This window comes from Melopsittacus undulatus, chromosome 16 (assembly GCF_012275295.1).
Source record: "Melopsittacus undulatus isolate bMelUnd1 chromosome 16, bMelUnd1.mat.Z, whole genome shotgun sequence".
NCBI classification, from domain to species: Eukaryota; Metazoa; Chordata; class Aves; order Psittaciformes; family Psittaculidae; genus Melopsittacus; species Melopsittacus undulatus.
Genome location: NC_047542.1, coordinates 2,481,692 through 2,496,506, shown reverse-complemented (window position 1 = coordinate 2,496,506; position 14,815 = coordinate 2,481,692). Strand labels below are relative to the sequence as shown.

The following is a 14,815-nucleotide window of genomic DNA, read 5'->3' as shown; positions in this document are numbered from 1 at the left end:
AGAGATCAGACTGCACAACCCCATATGTTTCAGCCCAATTAAAGCATGGGCTGTGCTCCTGCCAGATAGGTTTTGAACTCTGGGGGAGCTCCATTGACCACAGACCAAATGATTCCTGAAGCTCCCTTCACTCTGCTGAGAATTTAGCTTTATCTTGGTGTCTCTTCCTGGGAAATGGGCTTTTCTAAAGGCTTATCTGTCTAGTAGTTACTGTCCAGAAGTAGATAGAGCCTTTTATTGTCTTTTCTCTCTCTGACCATATGTCTGCCTGTTTTTTGCCTCTCCTGCAGAATGGCGGCAGGGCCGGATAGCTCGTGTGGTCCTGCAAGATGAAGACATCACCACCAAGATAGAAGGAGATTGGAAACGCTTGAACACCTTGATGCATTATCAGGTAAGAAAGCATCCCCAGCAGACAGCTCCCAGAACACTGTTAGGGGAGAAGAAAAGAAAAGCAGAGATTTAATTTCCAAGTATCTTGTCTACCAAGACAGATGGGGAAGTCCCATTTGTATGACAAATCAGAAGGGTTCAATGTGTTCATGCATTAGATGGGAAAGCAACCTTGACATGGATCTTAGAGAAACTAGCAGGGTTGAAAATTGGCTAAATTAAACCCATCAGCTGTGCTAGTGAGATACAGAGAGCAGTGGTGATGGCTGAGCTGCTGCTGGAAATGCAGGGCCAGGGGAAGGGTGGTCTGTGTGGCTCAGGTCTTCACACAGGGTTCTGAAGCAGGGAAAGAAGAGGAGTCTCTGCCTTCCTCCTAAGCTTTGCAGACACAACACAAGCTGATGCAAAGCACAGGCTGTAGCAGCTCGTCTCTCATACTTGTGAGCTTCCTACGTGTTAGCTCTTGAGCATCATGGAAGGAATGAAGAAGGAAAGGCTGCATGCCTGAGCCTAGGCTGCCCTGGATAGGCATGCGTCTGTTGGAAAGGGCTTCTAACAGGCTGGGAAAGATGGAAAGAGAGGTAGTGATGGAGCTGGGGAGGCTTTGGTTAAAGAGAATCAAAGCCTGTCTGCAGCAGAGGATAACTGCATTAATTGGCACCTGTAACCTACTACTGTCCATCACTACCTGCACAGAAGTGTTTAGTATTTAATCTGGCATCTTTCCCTGTTTATACACTGTCTGGAGTCCATCAGCGTGACTCATGCTCTGTAAGTTGAATGTGAGCCAGTATTGACAGGAGCCATATCATCAAGGAGCAAGGCAGAGAGAGTGGCATAAATATGCAAAGTACATCTAAAAAAGCACCTCGAGGGTCAACTTTTCCAAGCTGCCCAAAGGATTTAAACACAGATTACCATAAAATGGCATAGGAGTTGTGCAGGTTAATTCCATTGTTTCTAAAATCTGTTTTACCTGACAGTTACAAGGGATTAAACAATATGCAGGGAAGCAGCAAGACTTAATTATGCCTTGATCTTTAAAAGTCATCTTAAGGAAGTTACAGTTGAAAGCTGTGTTTGTCTGATGTGTGTTGGATGCTAGGGGAGGGAGTCCTTTTACTTTAGTGCCTGTGGGGAAATCCAAGCCACAAATATACCTTAAAATAAACAAAATCCTTGCAGCACTCAAGATGCTGCAGCAATTCCTGCCATTTGAATGTCACTTTTGCTCTGGAACAAAGCAGAAGTTTGCTGCCAAGCATCTGAATAGGTACCAACTGCTCATGTCCTCTCCTCACTCTGGCCCCAGCTCTGCACAGCCCAGCAGAGATGGTTCATAAATTAAAAGGAAGCCAAGTTCTCTGCACTGCAACAGAAATCTTGATATTTGGTTTTTTTCTAGTATTCCTACCAGGCTTTTTTTTTTCTCTGTTTGAGTAACAGATGTTTTTATTAGGTATCAAAAATACAGATGCTCCAGGACTATAGACTAAAACAAGTATGTGGGCAAAGGCATAGCTTAGAAAAGGATTGAAAATCACTTGAGTATCAAAGGCTGCTGTCTCACTGCTTAATAGGAGTGTTACATATAAAGCAGGTATGGTTCAAGTCATTGCCTAATGCCTAATACCTAAAGGTAAAGCTTTCATCATCTTTTATTCAGAGCTGTATTGTCTGTATTCAGATCTGAAGGCAAAGTGGTCTCTGGATTTGCGCGCAGTAACTGGAGGTGAAAGCAGCCTCCTGCTCACCATGCTGTGGGCAGGGTGCTGAGGCTCTGCAGAGGGCAGTTATTTAACTACAAGAGGATTTTGGCACCGTTACATTGGGTTTCTATATGTTTAGCATGACAAATCCAATATACATCTGCATCAACTGATAAAATCTGTTTTTCATGGGAAGCCTTCACATGCAAAAGCCAGACTGGATTTAGAGAAAAAGCTTCATCTTTCTGTAACATTTTTGAACCACCTTATAGAATTATAGAGAGAACTGTATCCCTGCTGCTTATTTGTTCCATTATAAAAATAGATGGGTTAAGTTAAATAGGTGTAATTCTTTGTTAAATTCCCCACAGCTGTGTTGTAAGGAATTGTATTCCGTTTGTGTAGTATCCTTCTGGTTTCATGCCTATTAAAACTCCATGGGAGAGTCTCACCCCGTGTGGTTTTACTCAGGAAAAATGAAACACTGGATTTAATATCAGATGATTTACAGTGGCTCACGCAGGGTTAACTCCGAGGCAGCAGAGCAGGAATACCTGTCAGCCACTGCCAGCTGGGAAAGGCTGAGAGACTAGAAAACTGCTTTAAATGAGAAATTAGAAGCAGAGAGGGAAGATTTGTGTGGGAAATGAGACCTGGGAGCTGAGGGGTGTGGATGTGGAGCTGGCATCCTCACTGCAACCTCACTACCCCACACAAGCGCAGTGTTCTCATCTGGGCTTCTGCACCACTGCTCTCGCCACTCTGGGTTTTGGGTTTCTTGTCTTTAAGGTGTTTTGTGCAGCATGTTTCCAGCTTGGAGTAGAATTGGAATATTTATAAAGTTGTAAAAGAGCCAGGCAGCTCTTTTTAAACCCAGGCATCCCTGGAGTATTATGGGAATGTGGCAACAGCAGAGCAAGATGGGAAGTGAATGTGTGTTACATCTGATGCTGATTTGCACACTGGTGGATTTTAGCTGACAAGAGCCATTCAACCCAAAATTTAAAGAGTGAGAGTGCTGTGTGTGTGTGTGTGTAATTTGTAATGCTGATTCTCTCCCAGTTAACCACAGCTCTGGTGGAAACAGATCCCAACACAGTGGCCAGGGAGCTGCTGCCTCTGTGGGAACATGCTGGGCTGCTGGCATGCTTGGGTTTCTCCCTAGTGGAATGGAATTGAAGTGGCAGCTAGTAACATCCTAAGAAAATAATAATCACCCCTGGTTGTTCCTACCATTGACTTAATCAGTGGGATGAAGTGAGGCAGGAGCAGAAGAGGAAATAACAGAGGTGTTTGAAATGTTTTGCTTAAAAATATCTGACCTTTGTACTGGGAAACTCAAGGGACTATTATTTCCACTCTCATTAGCAATAATAATAACAACTCACATTTACATGGAACCTTTCATCTGAATGGAACCCGGAGCATTGAAGGTGGGGAAAATTGTTGTGTGCAGGTCACCTTGCTGCAGCAGATGTACAAACATCCTTGTGCTGAGAGAGCAGGATAATGCTGGGCCAGCAAAACCCAGATGCTGCCCTGGAGCTTCCCCATGTGTAGGGACAGGGCTCCTGGCAAATAATGGAGGATTTAGCTCCAGAAGCATTTCTCCAGCATCAAGAGGCATTTCTTTTGTGCAGCTTCTCTAAATGATTTGTTGGTTGGGCCCCAGTGGGGGGATCATACAATCACAGAATGGTTTGTGTTGGAAGGGACCTTAAAGCTCACCCAGCTCCAACCCCTGCCACGGGCAGGGACCCCTTCCACTGGAGCAGCTGCTCCAAGCCCCTGTGTCCAACCTGGCCTTGAGCACTGCCAGGGATGGGGCAGCCACAGCTTCTCTGGGCACCCTGTGCCAGCGCCTCAGCACCCTCCCAGGGAACAGCTTCTGCCTAAGAGCTCAGCTCAGTCTCCCCTCTGTCAAGTTAAAGCCATTCTCCCTTGTGACTTGCAGTGCCTCCGCTCTCTGCTGCCTTGTGCTGCACCATGAGCCACTAGTTCAATATTAAAAGACACTTAGGCCCATTCCCTTGAAACCTGCAGATCCTTAATTAAGGGAAATGAGTTAAAAAACTTCCAGTGACTAGTAGATTTATAGGGAGGATAAAATTAAACATGGCTACTAAAATCTGCTATAACAGAATCTTGTTAGCACTAATGTTCATTTATAGTTTGACTTCCCAGCATTTAATTTCTTCTCTGGTGCAGTAGAGGGACTGAATTTAATACCCTGAAAGACGACTTATGATTTGCTCAGCTGTAAATCAAACTTTTAAAGTTTGTAAAAATTGCTAAAATAAAAAATGGTTTAATAGGAATGTTTTATGGGCCATAACGTTATTACAGCCCTTTTATTCCCTCTGCATTGTTACTTTAATTGGATCACAACAATTCTTGAGATGCTCATTTTATTGGATAGAACATAATCTTAAATCAGAACGACCAAAAACATCTTCAGTACATCTTTTGATTTATCACTCCCTTTCCTTCAGTCCCTTGCTGCAGAGCTGCTGCTGACCCAGCACAGAGCCCAGGCTGGGTCTTGGAGACTCACCATGACCTGGCCATGTGAGCTGACAGTCCAGAAACCACCTATGTCCTGTCCTGAGCTGCATCCCCAGCAGCGTGAGCAGCAGGTTCAGCCTGGAGAAGGCTCCAGGGAGACCTTAGAGTAGCTCCAGTGTCTAAAGGGGCTGCAGGAAACTTGGAGAGGGGCTTGGGACAAGGGCCTGTAGGGACAGGCCAAGGGGAATGGCTTGAACCTGCCCAAGAGAGGGGAGACTGAGCTGAGCTCTGAGGCAGAAGCTGTTCCCTGGGAGGGTGCTGAGGCGCTGGCACAGGGTGCCCAGAGAAGCTGTGGCTGCCCCATCCCTGGCAGTGCTCAAGGCCAGGTTGGACACAGGGGCTTGGAGCAGCTGCTGCAGTGGAAGGGGTCCCTGCCTGTGACAGGGGCTTGGAACTGGATGAGCTTTAAGGTCCCTTCCAACACAAACCATCAGATTGCAGGATGAGCAGCTGGTGATCACAGTGTGAATGGTGGATCTCACTGATCTTTCTTTGCCTCTCCAGGTATCTGACCGCTCAGTTGTGGCTCTCGTTCCCAAGCAGACCTCCTCCTACAATATTCCTGCCTCAGCCAGTATATCCCGGACATCTATTAGTAGATATGGTAAGAAGCAGAGTTCAGGGCTGGGAAACAATGGCTCATGTATAGCGACTGAGCATTGCTCCGGATGTACTGCACATTTTTGAGCCAGACTGGAGCTTGCAGCTTTACTTGAAAATGTATCTTGATGGTGCTGGTAATGAAGCTGCCTTTAATGCAGGGGGGCAACACTTTAAGGGAATTGGATTGAGAAAGAGCAGCAGCTTTTCCCCCAAAGAACCAAACCACATCAGCCAGGATGAATGTACATTCTGGTGCCAAACAGCAAAATGTCCTTGGCTGCTGTGTTTTTCTGAAGGCTTTTCCATCTCTGAGCAGAACAGCAAAAAAAGACCAGAGAACTTAGAGGAGGGAAAAAGAAATGCCAAGCATCTGAGCAGCTGTTGGAAATGTGGGGCTTGGAAAAGCCCAGGGAAAGGCTTTTGGCTCAGACGGTCTGGATGCTGCGGTAAAGCAGTTTTGTGTTGCATGCAGGCAGGTCTACATGAGAGAAAAGCCTGATTCCTTCATCTATTGCTCTCTAAGTGGAGGATCCTGAATTCTTAACTAATGGGTCAAAGATGGGAAATGGCAATGTTCAGGGATATGCACACCTGGGAATTCATTATTTGCATAATAGCAGGGCTCAGCTCTTCACAGAGGGTCCCTGAAGACACTGCAGCCTTTGTAAATGAGCCTGTGAGAGGCCAGGTGTGCATTTATAGCACTAAACCCACAATAATAGTAATCATAGACTTCCATAAAAGGCAGCAGTGGCAAAATCTCCAGTGTGCTGATCTTTCATTATCTCTCATTTTACAGAGTGTTTCACAAACGAGAGGTCCCCTGACAAACCCCATCTCCTCTTCTTGTTTATAGCTCCCAAAATAATGTTATTGAAGGGTTCTGAGGAGCCATTCACAGGAGAGTCTTAGGGAAAAGCCAGGAGAAAAGGCATTTCTCCCTGCAAGGTGTTTCCACCCATGTGCCCAGCACTTCCCATGCTTCAGGTGATGGAAAAGTCAAGGCTGGGTCACACAACCCAGGTCCTCAGTGCTCAGTGGTCTGTGTCAGATGGAAAAGCTTTTGCAAGCTACCAGTATGAACTATCTTTGCTCTTGTGTAAGATTAATACTTCTAATTGTGCCGACAGAATTTCAATGAGATACTTATTTACTTCCCCCCGTTATATATTGCCACAGAGCTATGTTTAAAAATAGGATTCCCAGATGCTTCCTTAGCTGTCCCCCTGTCTGTCTCCTTAATTATATCAGTTGGAGTACTCATTTATCTAAGCATTAATCAGGGATGAAAATCTAGCTACTTTGATAATGACTTCTGTATTTCCCTCGGCTGATTTATGATTGATCCCCTTGCTCTTGATGAGGAGGGTGAGCAAGGAATTGGAGGCTAAACTTGAGCAGATGCACAAGGTTCCCAGGGAACAAAGAAATGTAGGGAGAGAAAAAAAGTCCCAGCAGCACACGTTTGTGCCACTCAGCCCTGGGTCTTGCCTTGAAGACACTGTGGATGGGATCCAGGGAGGCACATTCTTTGGGAAGTTAAATAGATCTCACATCCCTCCATGGTGTCTGAGCAATTAAGGGAAAAATCCTTTGTCTGCTCCCCTTTGAGTTCCCTTTCCCTGCAGGAGGAAGGCAGAGGCAGGGACCACAGGGAGGCTGGATGCTCGGCTGAGATGCAGGACTGGCCTACGGCTCTGCCATTGGTGCTCAGCTGGAGCCCTGATTGCTCTAATGAAAGCCTCAACACCAGGAACAGAGTTTCCTCTGCTCTTTGTGCTGGTTGTGCTGGGCAGCTTGTTATTATAGATGTCAGGACTCTGGTGCTGCAGGAGCTGGTGCCTGGGATTGATGTATGAGAGCAAGTTACAGCTTATGGAGGAATCTTGTATGGATCTGGATTACTGAGTTTACATAGGTAACGGATATGAATTAAGAAGGCAAGTCCCATGTCTGAGTATGAAAACAGAAAGGCTGGAATCTGAGGGACTGTGTTCAGTGATTCATGTTCTGAGATCTGGAGCAGCTCTGCTGTGGAGCCAGGCTGAGAGAGCTGGGCTTGCTCAGCCTGGAGAAGGCTCTGGGGAGGCTTTAGAGTAGCTCCAATGCCTGAAGGGGCTACAGCAAACCTGGAGGGGGGCTTTTAGCAAGGGCAGGTAGGGACAGGCCAAGGGGAATGGCTTGAACCTGCCCAAGGGGAGACTGAGCTGAGCTCTTAGGCAGAAGCTGTTCCCTGGGAGGGTGCTGAGGCGCTGGCACAGGGTGCCCAGAGAAGCTGTGGCTGCCCCATCCCTGGCAGTGCTCAAGGCCAGGTTGGACACAGGGGCTTGGAGGAGCTGCTCCAGTGGAAGGTGTGGGAGGGGGTTGGAGCTGCATGAGCTTCAAGGTCTTTTCCAACCCAAGCCATTCTTTGATAGGGCATACATGTATCTTGCAAACACCATATTTCCTTGGTGCCTGGGTGGAATTACAGTTCATTACCCCATACAAAAGCCAACACAGGTGATTCTGGCATTAGTGAGCATAGTGGCATCACTGAGTAGAGACAGGGAAATGAACAAGGGGTTTGCTTTGAGCATTACTGACTTCTCCTCCCGTTGTGCAGACTCCACCTTCCGCTACACCGGCAGCCCCGACAGCCTGCGCTCCAGGGCCCCCATGATCACCCCTGACCTGGAGAGTGGGGTCAAGGTCTGGCACTTGGTCAAAAACCATGACCACGGAGACCAGAAGGAAGGGGACCGGGGCAGTAAGATGGTGTCTGAGATCTACCTGACCAGGCTCTTAGCTACAAAGGTAACTTCATGCACCAGATCCCTTTGAAAGTATATAGGGAGATTCATCTAAACACACTTGCCTGTGTGACCCCTAGTGATGCCTGGGGGTGGCTGTTCATGTCAGGCTTTTCCAGGCCCCTGGGTTGGTTTGCTACAGGTTGGAGCATTCCCCCAACATTGGTAAAGACCCTAACCTTACTTATACCTTGAGGTCTGTGGTGGCACTTTATGGGGCTGTGCAGAGCTCATAACACCATCTGGCATCCCCCTTGCTACCACCACTGCCCATCCCTCCTGTCAGCTCTTCCCTTGCTGCTCCCGTTAGGGTACGCTGCAGAAGTTTGTGGATGACTTGTTCGAGACGCTGTTCAGCACCGTGCACCGTGGCAGCGCGCTCCCCCTCGCCATCAAGTACATGTTTGATTTCCTGGATGAGCAGGCAGATAAGCACGGCATCCATGACACAGATGTGAGGCACACGTGGAAGAGCAATTGGTAAGGATGGAGGAAGAGGGTGGAGGGAGGCACAGTTATTTGTGTGCTAGAGAAAATCAGATAGGGAAAAGCTTCACGAAGGCTGGAAACAACCAAGTCTCAGATCTCCAAAGCATGGGATGTACCATGAAGTCATGCTGATGCTTTTCAACCAGCACCACTGCTGCCCCAGTAACCCATGGGGATGTGGCCGTGGGGTCCCTGTCCTCAGGTTGTAGATCCACACACATGGACTTTGGATATCACTGGGTTTGCAAAGTCTGCAGTGGGAAGCAGGGCTCCATGTCTGCACCATCCTGCCTACACCACCCTGCCTGCACCACCATGAATACCAATGCAGGCTGCTCAGTGCCTGCTGCGTCTTCCCCATCACTTTGGGCAGCAGAAGGAGGTGGCAAAGGGGGAAGGAGCCAGCACAGACTGCAGCCAGGTTCAGCCTCCTCCAAACAATAAGAGTTCTCACGTCTCCACCACTGCTGTTATTTTAGGATTAAAAGCTCTGTGGGTTAGAAATTTAACATGGGTTAGGAAAAACAAAAAGGCACCACAAATGGTTTCTCCCTGAAGACTTTGTATTTTCAACCCCAAGGCCCTTGTGGTTTAAAAGGCCTCTAATCATGGTGGCTGCAAGAGCTGGGTTCCCTGCTAAGGCTGCAGGAGGCTAAAAACTATTTATTGATAGTGTAGAAGAAGGAGTTATTAGGATAAAACCTCTCGAATCACAAGAAAAAATGAGACTTCTTAAAGCAATAAAAAAGCAAGTGCCAACCAGCAGAGTTTGCTCTGCCAGCGCCATCAGACCACAGAGCCCTGGTCCTTCCCTCTGCACCCAGGACATGGGAGGCTCAGGAGAAGGGCAGAAATTTGAACTAACAGCTCTGCTGAGCACTTTGCTTGGCTGCAGCATTTCCAAATGGGAATTTTAGTGGGGAGATGGGGGGGGCATTGTGCCACTGGAGGAGGTCAAAGCAAATGGCTTGAAAAAGAGAGCTGGGGGGTCAGTAGAGCTGATGCTGCTGGAGATGTGGTTGAGCTGCTTGCCTGCAGTGCAGCAAGGGTTAAGCCTTCTGTGCAGCTAGCTGGATAGATGGAGATAGCTGAGACTTGAAAGGTAATAGAAAGCAGCAGCTGTTTTTTTGATCCTACTATACAGGCAAAGAAAAAAGGAATAATAATTCCCCTTTGATTGCAAAGGCCTCGGGATTTGGGGACAAAGCCTCTGATGCCTGCTGCACCGCTTGCAGATGATGGACTGTGGAGTAGCCAGGCAGCAGCTCAGCCCTGCCATAGGCTCCTGCTATAATGAACTCTGTTTAATGGGCTCCTGGTGGACCTGCTTAGGCATAGCATGACCCATCACAAGCAGTCTGAGTGGCAGTGGGCTAACTGGTGTTGGATGGGCCTTGCCCAGCTCCTATCCAGACTATTGTTGCTTCCCACCATTTGTGTTCTGCTTGGGAACACAAACTGCAGCACATGTCCTTTCTTAGTCTTTAACATCTAATTTGGTTTCTTGACAGCCTGCCTCTCCGATTCTGGGTGAATGTCATCAAAAACCCCCAGTTTGTGTTTGATATCCACAAAGGCAGCATCACAGATGCCTGCCTCTCTGTTGTGGCTCAGACCTTCATGGATTCCTGCTCCACCTCAGAGCACCGCCTGGGCAAGGATTCCCCTTCCAACAAGCTGCTGTACGCCAAGGACATCCCCAGCTACAAGAGCTGGGTGGAGAGGTGAGCAGCAGAACGTGGGGAGAAGCAGCTTTGCTCTTGGTGGGCGATAATGCACAGGGTGGCTCTTGCAGTGAGCTGGAGGCACAGCCCTGCTCGGCATCACTGCTCTTATTTTCAGCTTCATAGAACAGAATCATAGAAAGGTTTGGGTTGGAAGGAACCTTGAAACTTATCCAGTTCCAACCCTCTGCCACTGGCAGGGACACCTTCCACTGGAGCAGCTGCTCCAAGCCCCTGTGTCCAACCTGGCCTTGAGCACTGCCAGGGATGGGGCAGCCACAGCTTCTCTGGGCACCCTATGCCAGCGCCTCAGCACCCTCCCAGGGAAGAGCTTCTGCCTAAGAGCTCATCTTAATCTTCCTTCTGCCAGGTTAAAGCCATTCCCCCTTGTCCTGTCCCTACCTGCCCTTGTTAAAAGCCCCTCTCCAGCTTTCTTGTCAGCCCCTTCAGGCACTGGAACCTCTTATGGAATAAGATCATGTTTTGCTAGATGTAAGCATAAAGCAAAACGATGTCCTTCTCCCTGTAGGCTTAGCTTCAATCTCATGGAGAAGAGGGACAATTTGTGTTTCCCATGGCCTCCCACAGCCTTTTCTTCCCATAGGTATTACGCAGACATTGCCAAGCTCCCTGCCATCAGTGACCAGGACATGAATGCCTACCTCGCCGAGCAGTCGCGCCTGCACTCCGTCGAGTTCAACATGCTGAGTGCACTCAACGAGATCTACTCCTACGTCAGCAAGTACAGTGAGGAGGTAGGTGTCCCCTGGGGTAGGCACAGGGGTGATGCTGCCCTGTGGTGCACACACAGAATGGGAGAGTAGCCATGTCTCTGTGCGGTACTGGGATGTGGAACAATCCCTCTTGCGCCTTCCTCTTTGTCCTTGATGCAGCACAGCTGTAGCTTGCACCACTGCTGCCCTGCTCTGTTCATGCATGTAGAGATTCTTGTCCTGGCTGTGCCTGTAGCATGCTTTCCATAAGGATTGAGAGCTAAAATACTGTGGGAGCGACTGGATTCCTCAGCCTTGGCATACACCCAGCACAGCCCACTCTTAAATGCAGTGGAAAATCGTCATGACCCAGTGAAGCTCCTCAGAAACATCCCCATCTTTTGGGAACAGCATGGTACAAATCCCATGTTGTAGTGACGCAGACTCCTGTTTGCAAAGAATTGCTGGCAGTGTGAGCTCCTTTAATGAATGCATCACTTGAAACCAAGTTCTCACCATCTGTTCCACCCCTTCATTTCAGCATAAGACGAACCGATTTTGCCATTGTGCCTGTTAAAAGGAAGGGGTTTGTCATTTAATTGCATGGATGCATTTGTAATACAATGCCACTCGATGAGGGTTTAAAAATCTCATCACTTTAATGCTAAATGAGACAAGAAATGTAGAGTCCAAGGTACAAGAGTGGGAATGATGGTGCTGCATGATAGCGTGCTTTTCTTGCACTGAGAAGTCCAACAAATGGGTGGCACAGCTGCGGTGAAGCGCTCGGCACATTGCTTTGCCACTTGTTATTTAAGTTTCACACATCCCCATTTCAAGTTGCTCACATCTTGCTGCCCACCCACCTCCACCTCCCCCTCTCACACACTGATTCTTTCTCATGTTTTTTCCCCTTCCTCTCTTTGTACCAGCTCATTGGGGCTCTGGAGCAGGATGAACAGGCACGTAGGCAACGTCTGGCATACAAAGTAGAGCAACTCATAGGTGCCATGTCTATTGAGAGCTGAAGAAAGGTTGCGGTGCTCGCTGGCAGCAAAGGACAGAGGATTGCACAGACTCTCGGGAATTCAGAGGGAGAACAAGCAAGGAAGGCACTGGACACATATAAATACCAGGGCTCTTCCGGACGGAGCAGAGACAGGCCCAAGGACTGACTGTGTTCCAAATCATACAGGATCCTACCTGAAAAGGCAGGAAGAGAAAAAAGACAAAGCATCTCAATCCAACTCAAATCAAGATGGATCTTTTTTTCAAGCATACATGGAAAGAAGGAACCTGGAAAGTTTGGATGTCTCCATGACTGCTGCTTTGCATGAAAATTGTTTGATGTATATTAGAAAATAAAACTTTATTTAAAGGTTTTTTTTAAAAAAAAGGAAAGAAAGAAAAAGAAAAAAAAGAGAAATAGAGCAAAAATCACAGAGGCCACAGAGAAAATCCTGGCAACAAGGAACAAGGTTCAGCTTTGACTCCTGTCCTCAAGAGACTCCCGAGGCCGCAGCTCAGGCATCCTGTGAACGGACTCTTATGCCAATTGGGAAGTCTGGAGAACCAAAATGTTCTTCTTTTTTGGGATCTTATCAAGAAATATGAGCACAAGTTTGCACCACACCTTTTTACACGAGTAAAACAGCAGCTGAGCCAGAAAACAGTTCAGTGGCTGAGTAACTTAGAGGCTCTAAAAGGAACTTTACCTGAATTGCGAAACCATCGGATCATCCAATCGGTCTTGAAATCCAGCTTTATGTATTTATATAGTGTCAATATATATATATATTTTTTAAATCCCACTTTCTGTTGAACGAGGAAAGACCTGATTTTAAATGCTTTCCCCTTCTCCACCTCACTGTCTGCCAGCACCTCCATGGTGAGCCAGCAGCACCCTCGGTGATGCCATGGTCATGGCCATACCCAGCTGGCACACTTCTGGTCTGGTTGGAGCAGAAGGGGCTGGCTGCCCTCTCTCTGTTGGGCAGGGCTCCTGGCTTGGGTTCTGGGGGGGTTCTGGCAGCACCTCTGATTTCTTGCAGTAAAAACCAACAACCCCCCCATGTTTACAGTGAGTGATACTTGAAAAGAGTGTAGTGAGATGAAATGTTTCTTGCTTTTCTGTTTGACTTGCAGAACTGATGAGCACAGCTTTGAGGTTCTCAGCCAACATTAGCAGTGTTGCCCAGGGTCAGGCCCAGAATGTGTGTTTCCACTGGGAAAGAGATCTTTGCTCTAGGCAAGGGAAAACCTTAACCAGCACTCCATGGCCAGCTAGCGCTGCTGTCTTGTCTCTGTCTCGGCGTGTCGTTGTTCTATTCAGTTCCTTGCTGACCCCACTGGCAGGTGTTCTTGTGGCCAGTGACAGGCAAGTGTTTGTGAGTGTTATTTCTTTCCAAGACACCAAAGCTTATGTGTGTCCATTTGTAGAGAGCCAGGAGGGGAAGGAACACTGTAAATATTTCTCTGTCTAATAAATACTGATCTTTGTGCAGGCTGCAGTAGGGAGGTATTGACAGCATCGGCTTGGCAGCGGCAGCAAAATAGCTTCAGGCAAGATAGCTCAGTCCTGCCCGGGCAGTGCTGTGACAAACTGGGACCTTACTTTGCAGCCAGTGTGTGTCAAAGGAAAATCCATTCTCCTCTGTCTGTCCCCCTCCTCCACCAGAGAAGCTCAGGAGGCTCATTGCAGGATCCCCATCCACCAGGCTCTTGGTCTCAAGATGCAGTTCTAAGGGGAGCCAGCATCAAGGGCGGGGAAAAGCATGTAGAGAAGTACTCAGGAAGCTACTTGCTTTAATTACAGTTCAGTAAAAGCCATGCCAAGTCCACTTTCTTTGGGTAATTCACTTCTGTGAGTTTTTCTGGGCCCTGTTAATACTCTGGAAGAGAATACTAATGCTAATGATCAACCTTGTGCAATAAGTTCTTGACATTTACAATAGCCTGAGCTTTGTAACTGGAAGGCTTGGATTTAGTGAGGCATGGAGAGAGCTGGTAGGAGGGACTGAGCAGCAGAGCAGGATTCCTACTGCCTGTTATCAGAGTTCCCTTCCCAGGGATCCTTCTCTGCACAGTGAACCTGATTGCAAAGACACAAAATGTGCAGGTTTTCCTGGTTTTTCACTGGTTTCTGTTGCTGCTGTTCACAGTGATCAGCACACAGCTTAGGAGGGATTTCCAGATCTATGTTCTTCACTGTGGTCATCTCTGCGTCCATCATCTGGAAAGGCATTAGGAGCATGGTGTGGGGACAGCACGGTGCTGGCCGGAAGTGATGGCCTATAAATAATCTGCCAAGTATTTATTTGTGGTGGTTGACATTAATTATGGATCTTTACAGGCAATTATATGGAAGGAAGCAACATATCCCCTTGTAATCCATTGCCCTGTTTGCATCCAACTTTTCCATTACTCCTTTGGGAAGAGGAAGCTTCAGATCAAAATGGCATTTTCTTTGCACTTGCAGCAAACCGGACTCGAGTTTCAGTCAGGAGGGGGCAGTGACGTTGCCTTAGATGAGACCATTTCACATCCCTCTCCTTGCCCCCTGCCTCCTGCAAGGCCCATTGGTGTTTTGATTCTCCAGTTCGCTTTGGTTCAGGTATTCCAACATCAAAGTGGGAGACGTCATTTTCCGGAATCTCTCTTCCTGGTGTCACTGCTTGAATAATTCCATTTAATCTTCTGCTCATGAGCTATCAAAGCACCCACTCCAAGGGGGAGCAAGCTGCTAATCAAACTCTTCTCCACCTTGAAAGCCTTTATTAAAAACCCATATACAAGAGTCTAACTTACAGGCAAGCTTGTCTCCGCAT

General features: G+C 47.6%; 1 protein-coding gene across 1 annotated transcript in view; it reads left to right on the top strand.

The window, feature by feature from the left end:
• The window catches only part of PLXNA2 (plexin A2), a 142,420-nt gene extending 128,052 nt beyond the window's left edge, over positions 1-14,368 (top strand). The window contains exons 25-31 of the mRNA XM_005143191.4: positions 291-394; positions 5,172-5,271; positions 7,876-8,066; positions 8,373-8,542; positions 10,063-10,275; positions 10,880-11,030; positions 11,921-14,368. Of these exons, the coding sequence (XP_005143248.2) occupies positions 291-394; positions 5,172-5,271; positions 7,876-8,066; positions 8,373-8,542; positions 10,063-10,275; positions 10,880-11,030; positions 11,921-12,016 (1,025 nt within the window). The 3' untranslated portion in view covers positions 12,017-14,368. The remainder of the gene's footprint in view (positions 1-290; positions 395-5,171; positions 5,272-7,875; positions 8,067-8,372; positions 8,543-10,062; positions 10,276-10,879; positions 11,031-11,920) is intronic.
• The last annotated feature ends 447 nt before the right edge of the window (positions 14,369-14,815 follow it).